At 43.2% G+C, this 26,290-nt stretch overlaps 2 protein-coding genes across 2 annotated transcripts in view; one reads left to right on the forward strand and one right to left on the reverse strand.

The window, feature by feature from the left end:
- prxl2c (peroxiredoxin like 2C) overlaps positions 1-3,440 on the reverse strand; it is a gene marked incomplete at its 5' end in the record, with an annotated part of 6,432 nt that extends 2,992 nt beyond the window's left edge. Inside the window, 3 exons of the mRNA XM_079516924.1 lie at positions 157-185; positions 398-460; positions 3,398-3,440. Of these exons, the coding sequence (XP_079373050.1) occupies positions 157-185; positions 398-460; positions 3,398-3,440 (135 nt within the window). The remainder of the gene's footprint in view (positions 1-156; positions 186-397; positions 461-3,397) is intronic.
- The window catches only part of fbxl17 (F-box and leucine-rich repeat protein 17), a 267,492-nt gene continuing 241,457 nt past the window's right edge, over positions 256-26,290 (forward strand). Inside the window, exons 1-6 of the mRNA XM_079517066.1 lie at positions 256-463; positions 4,430-4,929; positions 7,346-7,714; positions 7,915-8,037; positions 9,018-9,275; positions 10,296-10,427. Of these exons, the coding sequence (XP_079373192.1) occupies positions 4,450-4,929; positions 7,346-7,714; positions 7,915-8,037; positions 9,018-9,275; positions 10,296-10,427 (1,362 nt within the window). The 5' untranslated portion in view covers positions 256-463; positions 4,430-4,449. The remainder of the gene's footprint in view (positions 464-4,429; positions 4,930-7,345; positions 7,715-7,914; positions 8,038-9,017; positions 9,276-10,295; positions 10,428-26,290) is intronic.

The raw sequence follows: 26,290 nt of genomic DNA on the forward strand, positions 1-26,290 counted from the left end.
AGTGAGTGAAAACACCATGCATGGTTTTACCCAGAGGTTTATACCTCAAAAATATCTAAAATACCGGACAGTCCCTTGGAAAGAAACGCTCCGGTCCCTATTTGGACTGTATCTAGACAGACCAGAGATCAGCCTGACCATTTAAAGTCCAATTACCGTCAAGCTCGAAGCTAATAGAAAACCGACTCCAGATCAGATCAGACCCCCAGGCCGCGGCTCACGCTGTAAACTGACAAGTAGTTCCACCAATCACAGCAGACCTTTTCTCCTGGGTGCGGAAGTGTTTTCTTCTTCTCCTTCCAGAGCTTCTTCCACTGTTTGGAGAACATAGAGAACACAGAGTAACGGTAGTTCAGTTGCACTTTCGTTTGCTTTCGCGTATTATCTGATTGAGAACCGTCAAAGCTGGTCGTGTCGCCTGGATTATGAGCGCCGTTCAAAGGAGGGAGCAGCGCGTGGACTGGTGAGAAGAAGAGAACAGAGCATAACATCATATCATATCTCAAACAGCTAGCATCTCATGGAGCACAGGCTAGCCATAATGGAACAGTACTCGGCTACTGTGTTCTGGTTCCTATGTGAGGCTGTAAACGGACTGTTTTTGCTCTGTGTCGCGGAGCACATGCAAAATAGTTTGATGTCATTGAAGGTGGGACAGTGTCTCTGCGTGGGCAAACAACTGTTTTGAAATGTTTTTGTTTTTAATGGAACTGGCAGCAACAGCAGTGCGTGATTTTGATGACACGTAGTTAGCTGTGGTGTTGCCATTAATACAGCTGAACGTCAGCCACTAATGTAGTAAACAATAAAACATGATGTTCAGTGTGCACTAAGTCAAAACGTTATGACAGGCTGGGGGGCCGGGGGCGTGTATGTTTGGACTCTGAGCAGGAGCTAGCTTGTCTACTCTACAGTGCAAAGGAGGTTGCAAGGTACTGAAGGTAGAAACATCTGAGATAAATACAGGGTGGTAAGAAGTGAACCAGTGGCATTTGTTGTGATCTACTTTGATGGCCACAGCCTAATGATTCAGGAAGTTAGTAGCACTTTTGAGCAATGTGTATGTGTTGGCTCTCAGCTGTTCCATTATATTTACTTATTTAGCCTTTGGTTATGATAGGAATTATTATTTTTGTCCATGGCAGTTTAAGTGCATCCCAAGAATACAGTGATATCTTAGTTTAGTTAATGTTAATGATCTAATTGCATATCCACATTTCAGACTGATAGGAAATGCACCGTTTTGCTTAGTTTGAACACTGTACATATAGGACCAGTTTGTAAATACATAAAAAATGCAATTATAATCCATTTCTAATGGATAAAGCCTTGGCCTGGAAGAGAGGTCATCAGGTGCATAGACATAAATAGGTAGATACGTCCTTCGGCTCTGGGACGTCTATCTCGCAAGGGAGGGTGTGTCACAGGATATTCAGTAGGCCAATCACAGACAATGTAAACGTTAGTTTTCTCATGCCAATAAAGCTCCTTTTCCTCCTGAAAAGACGTGCTGTGATTGGCCACTATCATAGATATTAAAAAAATAGATGCCTACTTGGCCGCTGCAGTTCGTTCGCGATGTGTGCAAACAGGGCGGAAGTGCGCAGGAAATGCTGAAGGCATGCTGCGTCGCTGGCTCGCTGTCCAAGTGACGTCGCTCATGCGACTCTTCCATGTCTCTCGCTGCCACTCAAGTGACTACTGGCCAATCACAGCGCGTCTTTTCCGGGACTTCTGTTACGCACGCGAAAGCTTGGCAAGCTTCCCCTCATGCTTCGCATGAGGGGAATCTCGGGAATCTCGCAAGGAATCTCTTCCGGCTCTGGGGAGAACACACACCCCAGAGCCGGAAGAGGCGTCTACCTTTAGAAACCTGTTCCGCATACAGGTCTCTCCAATGAACTGCAGCGGCCAATGAGGCATCTAGGTTTTTATATCTGTGATCAGGTGGTCCCCACGCTGGGCAAGACCTGTAGAGTGTATCGGCCGAAGTAGCAGTATTTTGGGTGGAAGTACCGCTCAAGGAAATTACGTTGACGCTTTACAAATCTGTGAAGTGTTGTGATTGGTCGAAAAATATCGGATCCGTTGGAAATGCGTGAATTCCGTTTGTGTCCGAGGCTCCGAGCATAGGCATGGTAACGCCCCGCCTGCCTGTGATTGGTCTACTGACACTGCCCGTCTTGACTGTCCTCCGAGACGCGAGGTTACTCCGTGGTGAGATTGAGAAATAAATAATACAACAAGAGAATGACAGCTTGGCACGCGTGACAGAATGCAGCCTTGTAACTAACTTGTAAGTTTTATTTTTGTAGAAGAGGCAAACTTATTGTTTATGCTGTTTGCTTTGATTGAATACGTATGTTGTACTATGATTTGATTTGGGTAAATAAAGTGTTAGTGTTGATTATCGTGTATTAATCTAATTATAGTAAACTAATACTATTACACTAAAAAGGATAAAGATGAAGGGAAAATATACCTTTTTTATAGTACAATAATGTTTCAACACAAACTTTATTTTAGAACACATCCAAATCATATTATGGCATGCATGTTCAATCAATTATTCCTTTAAAGCAAACGGCATAAACAATATTAGTTTGCCTCTTCTACAAAAATAAAACGTACAAGTTAGCGTTTTCTTGTATCATACCATACTACTTGTATTATTTCCCACCACGGAGTAACCTCGCATCAGACTATCCAGGATTCCAGGCATCCAGCATATCCACCTCGGACGGAGCTCGGAGGACAGTCAAGAGCGGCAGTGTCGGTAGGCCAATCACAGGCAGGCGCGGTGTTACCATGCCTATGCTCGGACACAAACGGAATTCACATGTTGGAAATACATCTGACTGATGTTCCGGCCCGACACTTCTGCCGATAACACTCTCTGCCTTAGGTTGTGACCAGGCTTTTCTTTTCGCAGATGAGTAAGGTTGTGACCGAGGCTAGGTGGTCACCAACCTTAGTTTTTCAACCTTTAACCACAACACACTCCAGTTGGCGGGTCAGCAGCCTCTCATCCAGGCTTCCAGCTTTTGTCCTTTTTCTTATGCCAGAGCCAACAGGAGGCTCTCTCTGCCTTGTGTGTTCTTGGGGGCTATTGCAGACACTGAGAGGTCTCTCTCTAGGACTATGCTTTGCTTCCTGCCTAGGGTCCTCCTACGTCTCACCAGACTGTTTGTCTGTGCGATGTGCATGCGTCCGTCCTTGTCCACACTTGGCTAAGTTGGCTTTACTCTGGTGTATTTGAGTCAAGGATGTTTGTTTGAGCCTTCTCTGCGTCTGTGTGTCACTGTCCTGGTTGTTGCCGTTGAATCTGTCCTATGGAGTATCTTCCTCCCCTCCTCTCTGGAGACTCTGGGGGTATTGCTCATCCAGCGTCACCGACCTTCCTCGGTTGCCATCCACATCCAGACTTTCCTGGAAGTCATTGGTTACCCAGGGAGTTCAGTTTGTAAATACTGTACATCCATTTCTAATGGATAAGCCTTGGCCTGGAAGAGAGGTCATCAGGTGGTGCCCAACCTTCTTAGTGTTTCTACCCTTAACCACAACACTCTCCAGTTGGCGGCGGGTCAGCAACCACAATGTAAACAATGTTATCTTTGTAGGGTTACCCTTAGCATTGCTTGTGTAAACTTGCTGTACTGTTTACAATCTGTTAATAAAATATTCAATCGATTAATCAATCGAAAGGATACTGTGAAAGATGATCTATTAAGTTATCAACATTTCGCTGTCTCAGATTGCTCTCCTGTGGATACTAACATAATAACAAATATTTCAGGTTTCTAAATTATGTAATTACACCCATCAATTGATTCAAACATCTTATTTGGCCAGCAATCATTACCATTCCAGAGTTGAGTTAATTACTAACATTAATTATTAACATTGTATAACGGTATGTACAGTATTGCATGATCTTCCCATCCACCAGGCTCACAGAGGCACAATACAATCAGAGGGCTTTACATAGCCTACTCTTTGGCCACATCTATCACTGATAACATAATTAGCATATAAGAATATTATAACCAAAATCATCAAAAATATTTTGATTTTGATTTAGTCACCCTAAACAGACATTCTAAATAATGAGATGGGAGAATGTTGATGTTTCGCTGTATAATGTAGTCTTAACGTCTTTTTCATGAAATCCCATGGCGCCAGGAACGTCTTTAACGTGTTTTTGAGCTTTGTATTCATTCATAATTGTCTCGCTAATATTTACCACAAAGCGGGGCTCCCGGTCGCTAGGCAACGCTCGGCTCGGTGTGTTTTGCCCTCCCAAAGATGGCGTCCAGCACACAATGCTGGGGTCGCCGACCTTTATAGCCGTTTTTCTCTGAATTACGGCTCAGATTAAGCTTGACTGTATGTATTATTTATCTCTGCATTATTTTCCCTGCTCTTCCAGAGTATCATTGAGTCATCTATATGGGCCATCTTCTCTCGAAAAATGGTTACCGTCTGAAGAAGAGGACGCGCAAGTTGCATCACAGAAAGAAGAAGAAGAGGAACTGCTTCCTGCGGGGGCCGTGCATGCTGTGCTTCATCGTCCACGGCAACAGCGGCGGCCTCGACGAGGATAGCGACCAGTTGGAGGCCGGCATCAACGGCGGTGGACATTGTCACAGCAACAGCGCTGCTGGCATCAGCCTTCCGGCGGGAGTCGGAATTGGTGCGGTGGCCGCCTCGAGGCTCGCCGGGCGATACGCAGCACTCACATCTCCTGAGGATTGCGCCAAGTTCCTTCTGTCGCCACGGGAGCTAGCTCTCTGGGAGGGCCAGGGGAGGAGCTTGTTGTCTTCTGTACCCGCAAAGCTACTGCCACCACCATCTCTTTTCAGAAGTGCTGGTGTGTCCCTGCCCCTGCCCATTGCTGTGCCTGGCTGCACTACTGACTACGCTGAGATGGTGGGTAACCGCGAAGATGAGTCACTAATGCTCTACTAATTTACATAATTATATATATATATATATATATATATATATATATATATGCCATACTGGGAAAACTCAACTCGTTAATGCCCTAATATATGTGTATATATATACATATTAGGGCATTAACGAGTTGAGAGTTTTCCCAGTTTTCCCAGTCAACTTGTCGAAGTTGAGTCGATGCGTGTTTTCATGGGGGGGGGGGGGGGGGGGGGGGCACGCTCAAATACGGAGCATGTCAAACGGAAGACTGCGAAGAAAAGACATAGGCTGTATGTATCTATGGCAAAGTGCTGATTGTCAAAATGTATAAATGTAATAGTTAACACTAAACAGTGCAGGCACACGCACACTGGTACAGAGACCAGAAAAGAGAACACAACAGGAGAGGGGGCATTGGCACACAGTGCAGCACAGCGGCCCGGCCAGGCAGCCATAAGAACACAATACAAAATATAACATTAACAATAGTGGCAGTACAGCAGCCCGACCTTCAGAACACAATAGAAGACATACAGTAGGTCTATATTAACATTATAGCAGCCAGCAGCAGTTCAGTACAATCTGCTGTTACCTTGAACCTTCCACGTTCACAAAGTGAACATGTCTTCCTTCTCCTCCTCCACCGACAACCACTCGATAACGTATTCATGTTACTTCTTTTCTGAGCCATGCAAATAAACAACAACCCGCACTGACCAGAGACGGAGAGATTCATGCGTCCCGCACGTAAAGCTAAACCAGAAACAGGACAGTCACTGCGTCAGCACGGAGGTGTGGAGGATAAAGTTTGCGCGCTTCTATCTGTTACTTCTCTGACACAGCGCAGTTCAACTTCAGCCAGTCAATTAGTGGGACATCGCTGAGAGCCACACACAGCTGCAGTTAGGTTCTTAATTAAGGGCGTGTTCTGAAATAGCGAGCGCACTGTGCAATGCAAACTAATAGGCGAGTGCGCTCCGGTGCGGTATGCAAAGGGAAAGAATGACTTCTGTCCGTGACAATAACCAATCCTACAGTTTGAATTCTGCACACACACACACACACATAGAGCAAAAATGATGATATGGGGAAAACAATTGAAACTGTTCTTTTTTTTCATATATTTTGTTTTTTTCCCGACTTTCGACTTCTCCTAATTTGAATCGACTTGTGTTTAATGAAATCGATGCATAGATTTTTTAAAGATGGAGTGCCACAATTTTTGTATTTTTCCAGTTTTTCATGTGTCTATGATGTGACTACTTCATTAGACACCCTGGAGTCGTTTTTATGTGCAATGGTCTATTCACTTTGTATTTAGGGTTTCTTCCTGGAGGCTGAACCCTTGACAGTCAAACGGGCCAATGAAATAAACAGTAATATAGTAACATCACACTATCAGCCCCTCCCCTAATCCCTCCCCCTTTATCATACAACTACAGCTGTGGGTGCAGCTTCAGTTCAGGTGGATCACTCACAACCCATGAACTGGTGGGCGTGTCCACATAAAAGCATGATTTTAACAAATAGGCACTTTAAATAGGTACACTTTTTGGTCAAGAGGCCAAACTGCAGACATTCAATTGAACACTTTATTTGGAATTGGAACTCTGTTAACTCTTAGCCTGCCGCCATTAATTAATCCCTCGATTGCGTATTGCCATGGTTTAATCACGCGTGACACTTACTTTGAAGAGCCAAATATCCGTATCGCATTTTACTATGAAACCATTCCGTGTGTGTTGACGAAGCTGTGTGCTCGTTCTCTCGGTCGGTGGTGGAAAAAGTGGACCGCGAGTATCACAGCGCCTGCTACAGGCCGTTGAAAACGCTTGTCTGGGACAAAGCGTCCTCTGCAATGTCGCTTCTGTGAGATAAAGCCGTCTGAAACCAGAGCCGGCAATGTAAGTGGATGCGCGCGCATTTTCAAAATGGCCGCGCCCATTGTGTCAGAAGCATAACAAAGCTAACTGACGGTAGATTTCGATACGATCGTATTAAAACATGCATTAATGAATACATCGCTGTTAAAACGGCTTTTCCGTTTGTGGCAGGCTACAAGATTCTACGTTTTAAAATTCCTATGTTCCTGGCGGGTAAACGATTAAGGTGTCCCATTCAGCTCAAAACTGCATGCTTCAAATGATAGGTTAAAACATTTTCTCTTAAGAGCTTAAAAGTTAAGCATTCGACCTTTGACCGTTTCACTCATTATTTCACCTTGACAATCTATCTAAAATATAGAAAGATTACAAGTTGATGTGACGTTACAATTACAACAAACGCATTCCTACAGGACCATAGCCTTCTCAAAACATTGTACTGGAAGTGACAGCTTTCATTGAAATAATGGGTCTGTCTGAGTAAGTATCTCATTCCACGTCAATTATCTGTTTTCTGGATGCAGGTGTGTAAGAGGAAGTGCTCAGAGGTGCAGAGGTGCACCCCTTGCAAGCAGCCACGCTGTGCCTTCCCTGCCTCTGAGGGAGGGCTGGAGAACCGAGGACTTGGAGTAGGAGGAGGGGGAGGAGATGCCTCCTCTAATACTGAGACTGGCCACTGCCACCTCCCCCTCTGTCCTATTCCCTCCTCCTCTTCTTCTTCCTCCACCTCACCTGCCGATGGCTGCTGCGGCCTGGGTCCCCATGGTGACTCATCCCAGAGTTCTGACTCGTCCCCATGCTGCCTGCATAACCCTGATGATAGCCAGGGGAGGTGTCCCGATGCTGCGGATACATTGAGCATCAACCACCTCCCTTCCTCCATCCTTCTCAAGGTCAGAGATTCCTACAGTTCAATTTGGGCATTGTTTCTGCTGTGTTTGGAAGTTGATGAAAGGTTCTAATCCAAATTTATCAAAAACAGGAAGCACATGCAGGCTTTGTGGTGCCTCATTTTTTGTCAAAGAGGCGAGTTTACGCATACAGTTTGACATTGTTTTGTATGTCTGTTACGTCCTCTGTTGCCTACTCCCAGGTGCTCTCACACCTGACAGTGAAGGAGCGCTGTCTGTGTGCCTCGCTGGTCTGCAAGTACTGGAGGGACCTCTGCTTAGATTTCCAGTTCTGGAAGCAAATTGACCTCAGTGGCCTACAGCAAGTAAGTCAACAGTAACATCTCAAAGAAAAACTAAAATCTGTTGTCTTACTAATTTGACAAATTGAGTGAAGTTGAAAGTTTGCCTCACATTTACCTGATGTTTAATAAAGGGACAAGCCAAAATGACATTCTATATGTATTATTTTGTTTATGAAACCTGTCATTTTTTATGCTACCAGGTCCAGTGTTTGGCCTTTTGTTTGGTCACATACAAATTTTTACAGGTTGCAATGAAATTTCAAAATATATTAAAAAAAGGAAAATCCACCATGGTGCTTTGTCTAGCGTCTAAACCAGGGGTACTCCAATACAAATCGTAAAGGTCCACAAATCATTTTTGAATAAGACAAAGGTCTGCTTATTAAAGTCGGTCAATTAAGCCGAGGTTATACAAATTGGATCCCATCCCAATCAAGCAACCAACATAAACAATATTCCCCTCCAAAAATACTCTATTAATAATCAGGAGAGGTAATAATAATAAACACTTCTTTTTAAACCCAGACGAAAAGGAACCTAAGAAAGGAGGACAAATTGTAGTGCTGTTCTCCAGCTAAAGTTGAATAAAAAAAATCTCAATCAAATTATGAATTTATGACTTTTTAACTGGGGTTTCAAATTGAGCACCAGAGCGCTTTTGCAGGAGAGTAGGGCTGAAGTGTGTTATAATATAACTAGCACATCTGCAATGGTTAAAGGTGGTCTCCCTACTCTTCAGTAGTTAATCAGCCTGAAGCACAATATTTCTGCAAGCCAAGTGGGGTTTACTTTCGGGTAGAAATTTGGTCTCATGCGGGAGAACCGTTTTCGAATCCAGGGTATCTATGACACAAAATGTAGAGAACGCATATTTAAATAATCCATTTTTAACTCCACGAGTGTACAAGGTTTCCATTTGCTTATATTTATCCACTCAGAAATAAATTAACACTATATTCTACTGACATCCGTCCGTCCTTTTTGTTTTCCTGAAATGTTAGGTAAAGGATGATCTCCTAGTGAAGATAGCATGTCGGAGGCAGAACGTGACAGAGATCAACATCTCCGACTGCCGTGGGGTGCAAGACCAGGGGGTGTGTGCCCTGGCCTCCCACTGCCCAGGCCTGCAGAAGTACACAGCTTACCGCTGCAAGCAGCTTGGAGACCAGTCCCTCTCAGCCCTAGCTACACACTGCCCCCAGCTGGTGAAGGTGCATGTGGGCAACCAGGACAAACTCACTGATGGAGCACTTAAAAAGGTAAGTGTTTGGAAGTCAGTGTAAAGACATTGACCTTGTGACTACATGATCTGAGTGTTTTTTATTTTATTATTGCATTTACCCCAACCCCTTTTGTTGATGAACCCCCAAAATGAGCCACTCAAAGTTTGAATTGATGCAGTTTATCATAAGACGACCACCAGAAGGCTCTGGTGCATGGGATTCGTTGGTTGATCATTTCTTGTGACATTTTGTGTCGGGCGGCATCGTACCAAAATAGGTTCTCACGGATGACAGTTGACTGGCCCTTAAATACCCGCTGCTATATTATTATATAACAACATAATGTTAGCCAGTTTCCCAGTTTCTAGGAATTACATTTTGGGCAGGCAAGATGTACCGTCGTCGTCGTCCCCTCCCCCGCACAATCAGAAGCACAAAAGGTTTTCAAAGAGATATACCTGCCAGACGAGTAGGATTCAAAGGCTGCCTGAAAGGCATGCCTTTGCATTCAAATGGGTGATTGAGGGTCGCGCTCTATAATACGCGCAGCGGCCAATCCACTGCCAATCCGCTGTGTCGTCGTGTTTTCAAATGGATTTGAAAATATGACAGGAAAACTTGTGATTCCCTTCTCGCGTACCAGTGGCACATGTCCCGCAGACCGGCACCGGTGGTTGGGAACCTCTGATCTACTGTATGATGCAAACATAACTCTCTTTATTGGGGCCTTGTCTATTAGCAAAATAACTCATCAATGGTTGGACAGATTTTTATGAATGGTCAGTGGCTGCCCCATATACATGGTTAACTTTTGTGTTTAAAAAGGTCAAATGTCAAGGTCACAATGAAGTTCAAACCCAAAATCGACAATGAAACTTGGTGGGAATTGTCTTGCAGAGCTGGTTAAATTCTGTCCCAAAAAGGTCATGGTCAAAATTACATGATTGGTCAGGTGTCAAGAAAGTTTCAATTTGTAGAATTGTATTCTGTATGAACTCGGCTACCAATATCTCCCCATATTATATTCACAATTTGACATGTCTGTCTCCATTTCAGCTGGGAGAGCACTGCAGCGAGCTGAAAGACATACACCTGGGCCAGTGCTACAGCATCACAGATGAGGGAATGGTGGCCCTGGCCAAAGGATGCCCCAAACTGCAAAGAGTCTACATGCAAGAGAACAAACTGGTCAGTGTTACTTTAACCGGTCTCATCCTCTCCCCTCCTCTCTTCTCCCCTACTCTCCGCCTTCTTAGTTGTCTGTCTATCGAAGGAATAGAGGCAGGCTACATGGCTGGCACATTTTGTGTGCGTGCGTGCGTGCATGCGTGTGTGCGTGTGAGCGTGCGCGTGCGTGCGAGCGAGATATTTGAATGAGTGTGAAACACTATGCGAGTAGATAAAAAAGGCTGTTCCATACTTTGTATTGTGCGTGCATGCCATGCATGATTTATTTTAATATCATAAAGAGGCAGTGGTACTTTTTCTGTTTTCTGTTCTTTTTCTGTGTCTGTAATGGAGTTGACATTACTGATAGACCAAGTTGTTATACATTTCAACAGTCTGCCTGTCTAACGGCATCGGTGCGTAAGGTCCATAATATGGGAGAATAATTGAAGAAAGCATCTGGAATTCTGGATAGAGTATCCTATAGTATCTACTGCAAGCCTGCAGTAGAGGATGTAAGGCCTCGTGAAGGAATATAAAAGGACAGTCAGGGAGTCTGTGATATAGGCCGGCCCAAACCTGTTGAGAGCTTTGTAAACAAGTAGAAATGCTTTCAAATCGATTCTGGAAGACACGGGGAGACGTGGTCTAGCTAAGACGGGGGTGATTTGTTCTCCCTTTTTTGTTTTGGTTAGCAGTCTAGCAGCAGAGTTCTGAATCAGCTGCAGCCTTTCAATGTTCTTTATAGGAAAAAGTGCATTGCACTACTCCAAAACTACTTGAGATAAAATAACAAATTCGTTTTCTTTAGCATCATGCTCTGCTGAGATAGGAATGGTTATACTCTGGCAATATTTCTAAGTTGAAAGAATGCTGTTTTCACCACTTTATTTATTTGGGATTAAAAACCCAAATACATCTAAAATAACACCTACGTTTCAGGGGCGCCTAACTTTGTTTCCAGGTGGGGGAGCACAGATTTGGACTCAAAAATGCGCGTGCATGTGCCTCGTGCACGCGCGTTTTCGCGCATTTTCACACGGAAAAGTGGCTTTTACTTTCCCTCTCCACACGCAAGTTATATGAACAAACTGACAAAATGCATCATAAAAAGGCATAGGCCTATTTAGGCTACACATGACATTGGCAAGGCGCCGATATCAAAACAAAACATATAAATTATAGCCCTATTATACGAGACGCAGCTGGGCTCGGCGACCCCGGTGTTGTATCGTCATCATTCATCATAGATCCCTCCCCGTCAGAATCTAATATCTAACATTAAATTGCAGCAGCATTCAGCAGTTCAGTTGGCACGGCGGCCATAGTAATTAGTAAATACTATATTATTTCTCACTGCAATAGTGACTATTAGAGAAATAATATAGTTAAATTGTAAATGCTTTACCTTAAACCCCAAATGTGCTCTTGCGCTCCGGGGTGGTTAATTCCCTCATCATGGCATTTACTGTATATCCAACATTAGTTACGTGTCCAGAATGTCATTATGTAGGCTACGTGAGGTTAATATTGGACACTGCTGCTTGTGCTGCTGCTGCTGCTGCTGTTGTTTTTATTATTGTCCTCCTCCTCCGATGACAACGGACTCAACGTTAGCACTCGTTCCCTGCTGAACACTGCTGCTGGTGCTCATGAAGGGTTCATGAACTAGACTTGATTTGGGCTTGGACCCACCAAATAAATCACTCATTCTCTTCTGGGCCATGTTGACAACAACAACACACACATTCAGGCTGACCGGAGAAATTAAAATCTGTCCGCCCCGTGCGTAAAGGTAACCGGAAATAGCGTCAGCAGCAGAGCAGTAGCCTCGGAAACCCAGACGTTTTTATTTCCAGGGAGAAAAAGCAGAGCAGAGACGATGATAAAAAAAAAAACCCAAAAAAGTCACACAAATGTAGTTTAAGAATACTATTTATTTTATCCTCCAACCAGTCCACTTTTTATTTATATAAATAATAACGTGACATTATATATTTTTTTAAATTTCCTTTTTTTTTGGTAGGCTACTGCACAAAGTAAGTGATTCACACAGGTGGGCAAGCCGGGCATTATTGGATGCAATGCGCAAATTAGTAGCCTATTTATTTTTTAACACGCAGCATCCCTCTCTCTCTCCCTCTCTCTCCGCGCGTGCCACGCTCACACACACATAGATAAACACCTTCTCCTCCTCTCTCTCTCTCGCTGTCGCGCACCGTGTGCTTCGAGCGTGGCGGCGGCCACGCTCAAGTTATTGGTGGGGTCGCAGTGCGACGGTTCATTTTAAGATGGTGTAGCAGCTGCTCCGTTTGCTCCATGGCTCAGGCGCGCCTGCTACGTTTGTATTGTTACTTCTGGTTTGAAGGGAGTCAGGTGGACACGTCTATTAACACTTTCAGCACCACCTGCTGTTCATTTGAAATGACCGCAGGCAGCCAGATATATCCCCTATATTGGCGCCATTCTATTACCGTCAATACAGCCCAATACAACGAGTAGAGGCGCAAAAACGTTTTCGAGCAGCAACCGACCGACTAAGGTTTCACAACAAGCGGTGACATGGTTGGTGCGATGTGATCAGAAATCACTGTTTACATCTGAACGCCGGGCAGTTTTGAATTTTTTCGGAGAAAACAAGCAACAAAGAAACGACAATGAGTGGATCCTTATGCGAGGCACGTGCATTGTTCCTCATGATGGGAAGAACATAGGCACTGCCTAGCAGCCTGGGCAGCACGGAAGGTTAGTGTTGAGCTTCGGCTGCATGGTACTGATATAACCCTTACTATAAACCTATTAACCCGTCATCTGACGGGCTGCGAGGCCTTTTGGCATCCATTGATACCTGAGCCAGATTCTAAAAACACCTTCTAACCTAAGCTTTCTGAAAACCTTCAAATTCTTATTCAAAAAGAAATAATAAACAAATAATAAAAACATAACAAATAATGATATTGCTACATGTATAGCAAATTAGCAATAAATGAGACACAGAGGTAGCATCCAGATTCAAAGGTAAAACAACGTATAGGTTGCACCAGGTATCAATGGGAGATTGGGGGGTCATCCATTTTGGCTTTGGGGCTAATTTGCACCTAATAATAGTTTATTTCTGTTTTATCCTCATTTAATTTTAGAAACTTATTATACATCCATTTATTGCAGACAGCCAGGGAGCTTAATGCATCTGGTTCAACAGATATGTACATTCAACATAATTATGGAAGCTTCATTATATTATCTAATTTCATCATTTCACTTAGTGGAAGCACACATAGTGAAAACGGCAAGCGCAAAATGCAGCTGCCTTGTGCAACACCAGAAGTATGTCATATTTCTCTGACACTCTGAGCAAGCAGGATGTTTCCGGCCTGTTAAATTAAGCCAAAGCAAAAGTGTTTAAACTCTAATAGTTACAAAAAGCAGTTTGATTCTATGGAAAGTCAACCTAAAAATGTGCATACTTTACTTCTCTAACCTACTTGGAATTAATACTTGAGTAAATATCTTGCAACAACTACACATATTTTCTTTTCTACTAGTAAACTCTTCAAATATTCTAGCCAATTGCCCAGATCATGTTTGTCCAATCATGGCTATTTGTAATTCACCCTATTAAGACAAATAACTGAGTTTGTCATGGGTGATTGTGTGTTCAGATGGAGGTTGACACCAGTGGCGAAAGTACCTGGCAGTGGGCTCTGCTGCAAATATTTTGTGTAGGCCCCCTAAAATATAATAATAATAATAATATTGTGCTGTGGGGTGGGGGGGGGGGGGGGGGGGGGGGGGGTGATGATGCAATGCAGCGCTTCATTGTACCAAATGCGTCTTTGAACTGTAGCCTACCTATGACTTTGGACAGATGGAAAAAAACTTTAGTTAAACTTGCAGAGTGACAGATTACTTTACCTGGGTTACATCTTCTGATAGTGCTGACATGACATGGCGCGACGGAACGTGACAGAATAGGCTACAGCTGAGCTTGTTGCACTGCTGACAGGCAGCGCATGAACACACACGTTGAAACAAGGTGGTAAAAATACCAAGAAGGAGTGGCCAGTGATGTCACTGTTATGCAACACGGAAGTAGTATGGACTTGAAGCTGTTTATAAACCAGCAGTCAGTGACATCACTGACGAATCACGAATCCTTGGTGTTACTCTTCCTGCGACCGATAGCCCCTGAAACCAGGCTTTCACCGTCGTCTCGTCCTGACTCTTTTTTCTCTGTTCTTCTTCCCCCTTCATGGGCCCCTTGGGGGCGCTGGGCCTTGGTGCATTGCACGCAACCGTCGATACGGTCGCCACTGGGTGACACGGCACTCATCGCTTCTTCACATGATGTGTATGAACTGACGGATGAATGGAAAATGGAACTGCTAGACAATTCCTTGTAAACTCTGGAAATGCACGCACGCACGCACGCACGCACGCAGAATTGGCAGGCAGAGCCCTCCAGTGCCTCATGTGTTCTTCGTTGTGGTGTCTGTAAATGTGTTGTGTCAGGAATTCCATGGCCTGACAGCACAAAGCTTGGAGCGCTGCAGCCTTGCATGCTGCCTGGTATGAGGGTTGTTCTAAGAGCGGCCTGTCAGAGCTCCCATATTGCTACAGCCTACCTGTATGTATGGCCTCTCACAAGCCTCTCTGCTCTACAGAGGCAGTGACACTCTGGCAGCATTTTCAGCCAGAATAAATGTTTATTAACTGGGATTCTGTAGGGAAGAGAGTCGGCAGGCATACGTGGAAAGAGTGAGCTCGGCTGTAATGAGCAAAAGTACTGGAAAGACGTAAAGTATACGACCGCGTTGCTCTGTGAAAATAACTCATTGGTGTTATTTTCTGCGAGCAATGTGTTATGTGGCAAAGTATAAATTAGGTGTTGGTAAAAGTTACCCGATAATTATATCTGTATGGCACAGTATTAGAGGTCGGAGGTTGTTATTGTTACATTAATTCTTGTTCTTATAGCCTCCTCAGCTGTATGATAACGATAAAGATACAGTAAGATTAGAAATGATAATAAATGGAAAATTAGGAAAATACAACATGCATAAAAAGCACATGTGGCTGCAAAAGAGAATACAATAGTGTGTGGGTGTGGATGTTGTACGTTGTGTATGTGGTGGCCAGGTCTTCTTGTAAGCCTTCCATCACTCTTTTTGTCTTCTTGCTTCCAATTACCACTTAAGTATCGCATATAATCACTAGATGTCACTGTTGTCACAAAAGCTGCAAGTGTGCTGCATTTTATTTAGGGCACGGATTGTTGATTCCCATGCTGAAAAGTGCATTTTCCCACCAGACGTCAACCGCATAGCATACTCCTTTATTTGTCATTAATCAGTCTCTCAGGATGGTGGTGCAGAGGGTGAACATATATAGGCCTCTGGAGTGATCCTTCCCATGTCACGTTGCCAGGCTCTCATAATGATCCTGTGCCTTATGTGGCCCTATTGCATTTGTCCTCTTTTCTTTCCAAATATTTCTTTCCCCGCTTCCATGAGCTATTATGGTCTTGATGAATTGGTGCACTTACAGTTGTTAACAATAACTCTGTCTGTTAAAACCCCATTCATCAACTTAATAGTATATGAAATTAGCGATTACCATGAGGTGAGAGATTAATTCTGCTGCTGATATCATTTCAACGCAGCAATATCAATTTCAGACGGTCATTTTTCAGAAATTGAATAGCTGCAGAGTTGTGTTATACTTTTTATTTTATGTTTTTGCTTCCTTTTATTAAGCAATAGGGAAATGGAGTGTATTTTGGGGGAATTGATATGTCTAGCCATGTTTGTTGCTTGGCCTGATATTGTCTAGTAAATTTGCCAGCAATTAGATTAGATTAGCAGGTTGGTGGATTTTATTATGGTTTCTAAATGAGATATTCCAAATTAAAATGTTTTATTTCCTGCCACCAGAGTAGGCCAGTGAAAAGAAATGTAATTTGGCCTACCTAGTGAGTTGCTGCAGTGGGTCCCAACGTGTTGCAATGCTTGTGAGCTTGAACATTGGCTATTTTAGATAGTGACAACAGCATGCAAGTGATGCAACTAAGTATAAAGCAGGCCTTATACATCCTGATTCCTGGTTAATGTATGTATAGGCCTGTCTGCCTCACCCCTTCTCTGCCAGCCAGTGACTGATGTGGAAGACCCTCTGTTCTCTCTCTGTGTTCTTCCTTCCCTTTCTCTTCATTCTACTCCTCCCTGCTTTTAATGGAATAATTAAAAAGCCAGCGGATGTTTTCTGTGTGGTCTCTCTCTCTCTCTCTCTCTGTCCCTTGCTCGTCTGGCAGAGGCTCAGGCTTCATGCTAGCCTCTCTTCTGTCTGTAGACATCTATCTCTGGAGCTGGTGAGCGAGAAAGAGTTCCTTTGCCTAGTTTAATAGATAGAGCTAGTTGAGACTTTATAGAATACCGCTGCTACCACTACTATTGCAAATCCTGATATTTTTCATACTGATAACTAACAATACTAGTGTTGGCTTCAGGATTGAGAGAAAGGTGCATAGCAGGGCTGAGGCTGTGTTTTGTCTCCGTTATAACGCTGCACAAGGATAATTGTAATTTTTCAATGTTTTCTCATTTGTTTGGTGTATGTACCGGTATGTTATATTAGACACATGTTGTTTATTATACTTTATACAACTACATAGTACATAACATAGCCCTGTTTTAACTGTTGCAATTTAAAGTGATTAAATTAAATTGCTACACCGGAGATGCACATACTAGACAGTATGCAATGAAAAAGCTGGAATATTATTTCCCACAAACAGCCTCATTCATGTTATTGTAATTGGAAGAAACAATGTTTATGTTTGTAACAAGGGGACCATTACGAAGACCATTACAAAGTTTTAGTTATTAGAATAGACCACTCATAGCTGCTGAGATTGTCTTTGATTTTTGTTTACATTTCGCGAAGTGACTCATTCACATTTATTGCACATCAGCCAGCTCAGCCTGTGGGATATGGATAACCATTGGCTAAGACTGTGGTTGTGTGTTAGTGTGTGCGGAGGATGTTTCTAGAGTGACTTGGTGCCCCAGTCCTCTTGACATCTACCGTCTGTTCTTTATTGCCATTCATTCAGTATTTATGCCAGAGTTGGAGATATTGCGCCAGCTGCCTTTCAAGGCTTGTTTTCATCACCTTTTTTTCTTCTTCCCCCATTCATATTCTGTTCTCTCCCACCTCCTCTAAAGAAAAGACTCGGAGAATACTAAATTCCTTTTTCTCTCTCGCCTCTCTCGTTCAATTTGCCGTAGGGGGGAAAGTGGTGTGGACAGTTGTGGAAGTTTAGCTGCATAGTTCTGTCAAGTTCATAGACAGATACAATACTAGAAGGATAGTATCCACTAACCACATGTTGCACGTCATTCCATGTGGGAAATTCTGTTTCCAAAAGTTCCTTTCAATTAAACACCCGGATTGAAATCTAAAAATATTTCTGCCGGAGAAGCACTTTTTCTCATGTTTTTCATATTCTCCTTTCTTGTTGAAATCAAAGTGTGTCCACTTAATTTCTCCTAGACTGTGATAGAAAGACTCTGTCGTTCTGTCTTTGGTTCAGCTGAGCACGCACGCACGCACGCACGCACGCACGCATGCACACACGCACGCACACACGCATGCACGCACGCACAGGACTCGTGATTATTTACAGTTTTAATTAACCATTAATGTGGGAATGTAAGAGGAATTGGAGATGACCTATCCAAGATTACCATGTGCCCTCAATTTAGCTGTAATTACCACTATGCATGTACAATCACTGTTCGTTTTTCGCCTTCCCTGCTTTCACAACTTTTTTTTTTGTCCACGGATCTCCATCTCTCCCATCATCATAAGTGGACCACAGTGCCTCTGGCATTTAAAAAACGTTTTTACGTTTTGTACTTAAAAATGTAAATAAAAATATTCAATTCGACCTTAATATCATTATCGATATAAGAAGCACAAAGACTACCAATGTCAAATATTCAATGCCAGAGACATGGAAGTGTCAAACTGATGACCTACTGATATCTAATCAAGCGGCCGACAAAAACTAGTCCTCACCTCCCTCTCTGATTGGCTCGTCTGACGGTCTGACTAGGTTGTCCGTGATGAGAGAGTTTTTATTGGCTGGGGAAAATGGGCAGCGAAGCTCCATCGCAATGTGTGTTGATGTTAGCAGTTTTAACTAGTTGGATTAAAGGGAGAGCTGAGGTAGAGGAAACGATGATGATGGCTGTCAGTTATTATGGGATAGCTTGACACACACACACACACACTCACTCACTCACTCACTCACTCACTCACTCACTCACTCTTACTCAGGCTTAGTGAAAACATGCAAGGGAGATCTTGGAAGAAATGGCTGCCAGCCACACTGGAATCTCCTCTGGAAACTCTGTTCAGGGAAGTATTTGACTGTGATTACAGATAAGTAGAACCGCACGTACGCACACAGCAATGTCCATCTCTCCAAGAGACAATATTCCTCTAATCTAGACATGTAGTCTAGTTGATACAAGTTGTACTTTCCAAGGCAGATGTATATTTAGTCAGTTTAGTTACCACTGCCACTCCATTATATCTGTCAGAGAGAGGAGAGTCTATATTGACCCAGAATATTGGTGCTAAACGTCACTCAGGGGGGCTGGCTGACTTGACTCCTCAGTCCTCATTGCACAACAATCACTCCTTCATGCTTACTTAATTCATATCCCGAAATATCTAAACGGTGACATTGCATTGTGACATGTTGTGAGCTTGAAGATCTGCTATTTTCGGTGCACAACATGGTATAAATGAGACTTCAGTTTGTTGCAAACGACCAGTGATGTGCCTTTATCCCATTTCTTCCTTTTGCTTTCCTGATGAATTCAACACAGAGACATGGATCTCTATTATCCCACATGCCAGCGATGCACATTCTTATCATATTTTATTGGGGAGTTCGGTCAAATGGCACAAAAAGTATCTGGACAGAAAGCTGCCAAGGATTTATAACAGACAAAATGGAGACCAGGCTCTGGAATGCACTCATTTGGTCCAATTTGTTTCCCCAATAGTCAGTAAATGATGTTGAGAGAGTAATAGTCCCGACCCTTTTTCCTATGCTGTTGCCTCCATAAATCTGTTATTTAACTCAAATCTGAGCTTCATAATTATTGTGCTCTCTCGCTCTGCGTTTTAGAACAAGTGTACATTCAGCTGTCTAATTGCACCAATGGGGATTTCAAGTTGAGCACGAAAGTCCTTTGTTAGTTCAAGATAAACAAATTCACATTAAAATTTGTGTACTTTACTGCTTGTATTTTAATGTGTTTTAACTGTACACACGTGTTTTTCTTTATTCAATGGTGTGTAATGTGTTGGCAGTCTGTGTTGTATTTCATATTATCTGTAGCCTACTGCATGTGCTGTATGCATGCAGTGCAGTGCACTGTTATATTTTTTTGAGTGGTGCAAACCACTCCAACAACTGGCTTTGTTAGTACCCGTGTGTGTTTGTCTGTACGGGTGAGGTTGCTCACCCGTACTATGCTATGGTGGTTGCTATGGTTAGTATGTGACGTCACTGACATCACCGTAGTGCTGATCAGGCTATATAAGACCTTGCACCACTCAGTTCACACGGGTGTGATTTTTAACTAACAAAATAATCCCCTCGGGACAATAAAGTCTATCCTGTCTGAACTCTGTTCTGTTCTGGTGGTAAATTGTAATTTGAGTCATTCAGATTAATCAAAGATAAAAAGGATATCTATTGTCTAGAGACGGGCTGGAATCGGCTTCTCTAGTCTTGTCTCTCTCTGTCTTAATGTATGAGAGAGGTAAACAGATTTAAGGCATAGAGAGTTCCGTGATATTGAGATGTGGTGAGGCTCATCTGTCGACTGACGGTCTCTGTGTTTTCACTAGTGAGCTACTGTTCAAATACCCTTCCATGTTCGTCCTTTCCCTGACACTTTCCTCTCTTTACCTGGTTTAAAGTCCAACTTCTAAACTGTAGTAACAGTAGTAATTAGAATATAATTTGAATCATTTAGAATATAATTCTCTTCTAAAAGTGTATGCATTCCTCCTCTTCCTTATGTGTGTTATGTGAGCAAGTATCACCTCACCTCTTGTATTCTCTCTCATGCATTTTCTTCTCATTTTGAAGGCTAATTGCAACAACAAACATGACAAAAAAAACTAAGTGTCTGGTTTGTGTGGGTGCTGAGGGTTGGGGGGTGTGGTGGTGTCAGGTATGGTTGGTGGGTTTAGGAATAATCAGACCTGTTAATGAGCGCGGCCTTTAAACTTAGGCTGCTGGCTGCACTTGTCAATACCGCTCCCTCCCTGAGAACAAAACGTATGCTTTTAAAAGGGTGAGATGGAGAAAAGGAGGTGGTTAAGGAAGCTCTTTTGGAAATGTCACGGCGGACGATTTTTGAGTGTCTCTGAAGCAGGCTTTTAAAGGCGATCTTTCACCTTGAAGCAACATTTTCTGTCAGAAAGCTCTCCCCTCATGACACCATGGATCGACAGGCTGGTCCTGGATTGGAGAAGTACAAACAGACAAAAGACGGAGGCAAAAACATTAGGACAAATAATTATATCTTGGTCCCCTTCGACCAGAACATTGTTTTATTAAAAGGAAGCAACACTCAATACATTGAATGTTTGTATCAACACAGGCAACTGTACTGTATTGATTATTTTCTTAGCGATTACTATTTCGATTAATCGAATAATTGAGAACTCATTGTCTTTGAGATCATATAATGAATCAACGCAAAAATGTAAATCGATTTGTCTGCAAAAATGACAGATCTACAATGCGACACATTGTGAGCTTATATTGCCTATTGGCTGCCTTAAATTAACATTGGTTATCAATTATTTTCTATAATCGATTAAATGCATTGCACCCCAAATGACATGGAACCCTGGTGAAGATTAGTGAACTTAGCTATTACATACCTATGCTATTACATACCTAAATACAGTATGTTAGGAGGCAAGGCTGAAATAGCTGTTGATCTGAGAGTGAACTGCTTGTCAGTCTCATCAGTGTGTTTCAGGGCTTGTAAGTGTAAAGACAAAGGCCACTTGTTAAAAGAATCTCAGATCAAGCTAAATAAGCTTTCAACTCCTGTGCTGGAGACCCAGAAAACTACCTGTTGTCATTGCAGTTTTAATAGGGGACTCATTTAGACCTGATCCACAAGGTGCATGCACTTAAATTATCTGGCAGAATTTAAACGTTGTAAAAGCACAGTTGTATAAACCACAGCAGCCAGAGTCCACAAGACCACATCAAGTCTGATGTGTTGTGTTGGGGTTTCACCTGCAGAGGGCGCTATAAGACTGGCTAAACACAGGAATACAGACCAGGTGGGCCAGCTCCTGGATTTTCAGGTTTTCCTTAACTCCCAGCTTACAGACACAAGATCCCATTATGGTCTTTAAAAAACAATTTTTCCAGAATACATTATTTAAAGTTACCGTAGCTGCTCTGTTCAAGCAGGTGAAATATAATATTTTGTAGGTAGTCACTTACACTATAGTCTTCTTTAGCACCTCTTAAGACAAAGGTTATAATTAGTTTGTATTGTGTGAACTTCATTACATCTGGCAATGTTTTATAATAATGGAATTAAGTATGATTCTGTGCATGACGGAGTGCAAGTAAGGGCAGACTTGGCATATTTGGAAATGGGTTTTATGCGTTGCTCAACATTCAGCTAAATTATGGTTTGTACTATGGCAACATATAATCTTTTTGAGTCATTGTAATAGTACTCATCTCCATGACAAAATGATCAATATGGCAGCTGTATTAAATATACACACACGATCATTCTCCGCCAAGTTCCATGACCATCTATTGCAATCCACTGACTGGCTGTGGATATAATGTTCTAGTGTAGTTGTTCTTTAAGTCAGTGTTTCCCAAAGTGGGGTCTGGGGACCCCCAGGGGTCCTTGAGAGAGTTCCAAGGAGTCCCCAGCTAAATGATGATTAGGAACCAAATGGACCCTCATGGGTCTGTAACTCAGAGAGTGTACAAATGGAAAACATTCAACCAAATGGACCCTAACAGGTCCATTTGGTTGTATGTTTTCTTTTCTTGTTTTGAACCAGAACCCAGGTTAATCAAACAAAATTTCACCTCACCTATTATCCATCCATTCATTCGTCCATTTATTCAGCCCGGCGTTGAGCCGCGCGCGGTGCAGGAGTTTGGACAGCCTTTGACAACATAACAGCCGGCACCTTTTGGTTAAATTCTCTGGAATAATGTTGGTCTCCTTTTTTTCTTTTCTTTCAACTCTCCCGTGGCCGTGGCTGGGCCCTAACCCAGGTCTGTGTTTGAGAAGCTCCTCTGGACGGGCCTGTGTGTTTATTCAGCTCCAGCCAGCCGCCAGGTTCTGACACCCGACCAGCGGTGTCACGATGATTCATGGCCCGTCCCAGCAAACGCTTACTTCCCGTATTCTTTTTATGCTCTTTCTTTAGACTTTTCTTCTCTCTTTTCCTTGATGATTGGTTTTCCTTTCATTTGAAAAGGACAGTAATGACATCATCATCTAGAGCTGGAACAGCTGGAGCCAAGAGGCCCTATATAGTCGTGTGTGTGTGTGTGTGTGTGTGTGTGTGTGTGTGTGTGTGTGTGTGTGTGTGTGTGTGTGTGTGTGTGTGTGTGTGTGTGTGTGTGTGTGTGTGTGTGTGTGTGTGTGTGTGTGTGTGTGTGTGTGTGTGTGTGTGTGTGTGTGTGTGTGTGTCAAACATTTATATATATTATATAAATGTTTGTATACTAGGGGCTCCATCTTGTGCCGCCCTTATCCCTAAACTTATTTGCCATTTTTTACTATTTTGACAATCATTTTAAAATAGTTCAACTAGCCGATCTACATCTACACGTTGTGAGCTTGTAGATCAGCTATTTGAACTATTTTAAAAGGTTTTTTAAAATAGTAAAAAATGGCAAATAAGTTTAGGGATAAGGGTTAAGGCGTGGCGCAAGATATAGCCCTCTGTCTATTATGATCTTCGCTGAAAGCAAGCTCACATCGCATCTGCAATTTCCTGCAAGTGTCACCGAACACGTCAACACGGACACTTGGGTTTCAGTGGTTAATACTCTGGTACTTCTCCATAATTCAGTGGTTAATACTACTTAATTACTTCTCCATAATTCTTTGGCCTTTTCCTGGGCCTTTTTTGACGGCTACAGTGTAGACTAGAGAGACGGGAAACACGGAGAGAGAGCAGGGGAGTGACATGCAGCAAATGGACCGGCCCACCAGGGAATCGAACCAGGGCTTCCAGTCAGATACAGCCCACATATGTGTGCCAATTTAGTTACCGGAAATAGCAATTTACAAGCTTGTGAGCTTGTTCCGGTGCTGTACAGGACGACACCACATACAGTGCTTAATTAGTTATTTTCATTTTGAATCTTGAAAGAATACGTTATGTTATTTTTCATGTAGAACATTTGATGGTTTATGGTCTCTCTCTCTCTCTCTCCCCTGCTGTCTATTTCTGATTGAGAGGCAGAAGCCGCTCTAATCACTGACTTCATTACTAATGATGGATAAGAGGCCGAGAGGTGTGTGGGTGTGTGTTTGTGTGTGCGCCCAAGTTTCAGGCGAAATGTGCAGTGATCCATCTTCTCTTAAAGCGGCATCCCACTACTTCCATGGTCCGGGGGTAAAACGCACCCCCCACCCCCCTCCACCTGTCTCTCCCCTTCCTCCACCCCTAATGCATTTGGGGTCTGTGTGCTAGCAGTTCAATACTGGGGGGGTAATGAATGTGTTTAATAAGCACAGTGGGTCGATGGGCTTAATGAAGGTGTGACAGAGGATCGGGCCGGCAGAGTGCTGTCGTAAATGAAAGACGCTAACGAGACGCCGGGGTTAACGAGGTCATGCTAATCGAGAATCCCTCACCTGTCCCTGGCTCGCTCCCTATCTATCTCTCTTCGTTCAAGTCCCCCACCACCCTAGCAGTCTCGCAACTCTGCACTTGTTGGTCTTTTCCAAGGCTTTGTCATGATCCCTCCCCAACACACACACACACACACACACACACACACACACACACACAATCAGTCACACTGTCTGCTGTCCATCTCATTGCGTTGGTTACACTCTCTCTGTTTTTTCTCTCTCTCTCCTCTCCAACTCACTAACTGTATCTCTTTGGCCTGTCTACAGTATCTCTTCAAGGACTACCTGGCTTAAGAGAGCTTGGTGAAAGCCTCTGGCGCAGCAGACCATCAAGCCCCCCCTCTTTTTTACCTATCCATATCCAAGAACCCTCTGCTGCTAAGAGGTTTTGTTTCCATGACTTTTTCCTAGACTGTGTCTACTCCATACCTTCACCGTGGAGGGCTGAATGAGGGGTGCTAGCCCCTCCTATAAACAGCTATAGTGTAGATTCTATCTGAACACAAACATTAAATGCTATTGACAATGAATGGAGAATTTACGTCATGTGTTTGAGCAAATGGGCTGGGTATGTCGGACAACCATTCTCGTTGATGTACGATGATTCGAGTGCCCCTCACTTCACACAGGTGTGATTTTATTATTATTATTTTAAATATAGCGATGATTTGATTGGCTAAACAAAGTACATATTGAAGATAAAAGTGAGGGCAGAGAAGTGAAGACGCCAAAAGTGATTGGCCGGAAAGTCGATTGGCTGAGCACGGAATGTGATGTATGATAAGAGCGCCCCTCACTTCACATGAGTGTGATTTTTATATATTCTTACAATTGGCTAATGGGAGAGCGGATGGGCGGACCTCTGACGTCACTCTGACACAGCCATAGCCATATAAGAAGTTCCCAATGTAGCTACGCCCAAATATGGAGTGTGTTGTCTAACCTCAATGTTTCATCATGGCATCAGCCGCAAACAAATCAGCCGGGTTCATATAACTGATGACATCAGAGATATCCTATATTTTTAGTACAGTCACACCAAGGCAAGCTTATACAAATCGGATCAACCAATACTGGGGTGCAGATTATGGAAATAAAATATTCCCCTCCAAAAATGCACAGCAAATGAGAGGCATTGTGTTGAGGCACAAAGAACACTTTTATTTTGTCAAGTTTAAAAAAAAAGGGTCCACAGAGAGGTGGTCCGCGGTCCGGTCGTGGACCGCGGTCCGCCTATTGAGGACCCCTGCTGTATTGCATTGGAATAGGCAACGTGATATAAGAATATCAGATCGGATTGATCTTATGGGATGCATCACACAAGTTCATTTTTGGCGTACTATGCAAGTCATGGCCCGTGCCGCCACTAACATAGTCTCCTTACGACTGTAGGCCACGCCATAAGACCCAGTCATTACTATCCTCTTTCTCTGCCCTGTCGACACCCGTATTTCACCAGCAGTGAAAGTGTGACTTCCTGAACCTCGCATTCCTTCGCCCAGCGTGGCAGATTGCAACACCGTTATGAGATATAGCACAGAGACAAGCGATCGATTAATGGTGCACTTAGCCAAGCCAATTAACAGCTATGCAGGAGAGGACGAAGAATCGGGAAGACTGCCTTGCCGTCGCCACAACCCCAGATAACCCATGGAGCGCAGATCGGTTAACAGTATTATGCTTTTACAGTGCAAACCGGAGGCCCTATAACTGTTTTGACTCTGTCACTGTACAGCATATGGGAGGTCTCTGAGGTCACCACCAGATGCCCTGCAATTTGTGAGAATTTATGTTTTGAAGAGTTTATTTTGGATCGCTCTTATGCTTGCGAGAACGAGGGATCTTAATCTCAGTGTGGGTACATCCATCCCAGCGTGCATGAATTTACTCTAAATAATAAGAATAATTTACTGCCCTGGTTTCACA

Source organism: Electrona antarctica, assembly GCF_951216825.1.
Source record: "Electrona antarctica genome assembly, chromosome: 12".
Taxonomy (NCBI): Eukaryota; Metazoa; Chordata; class Actinopteri; order Myctophiformes; family Myctophidae; genus Electrona; species Electrona antarctica.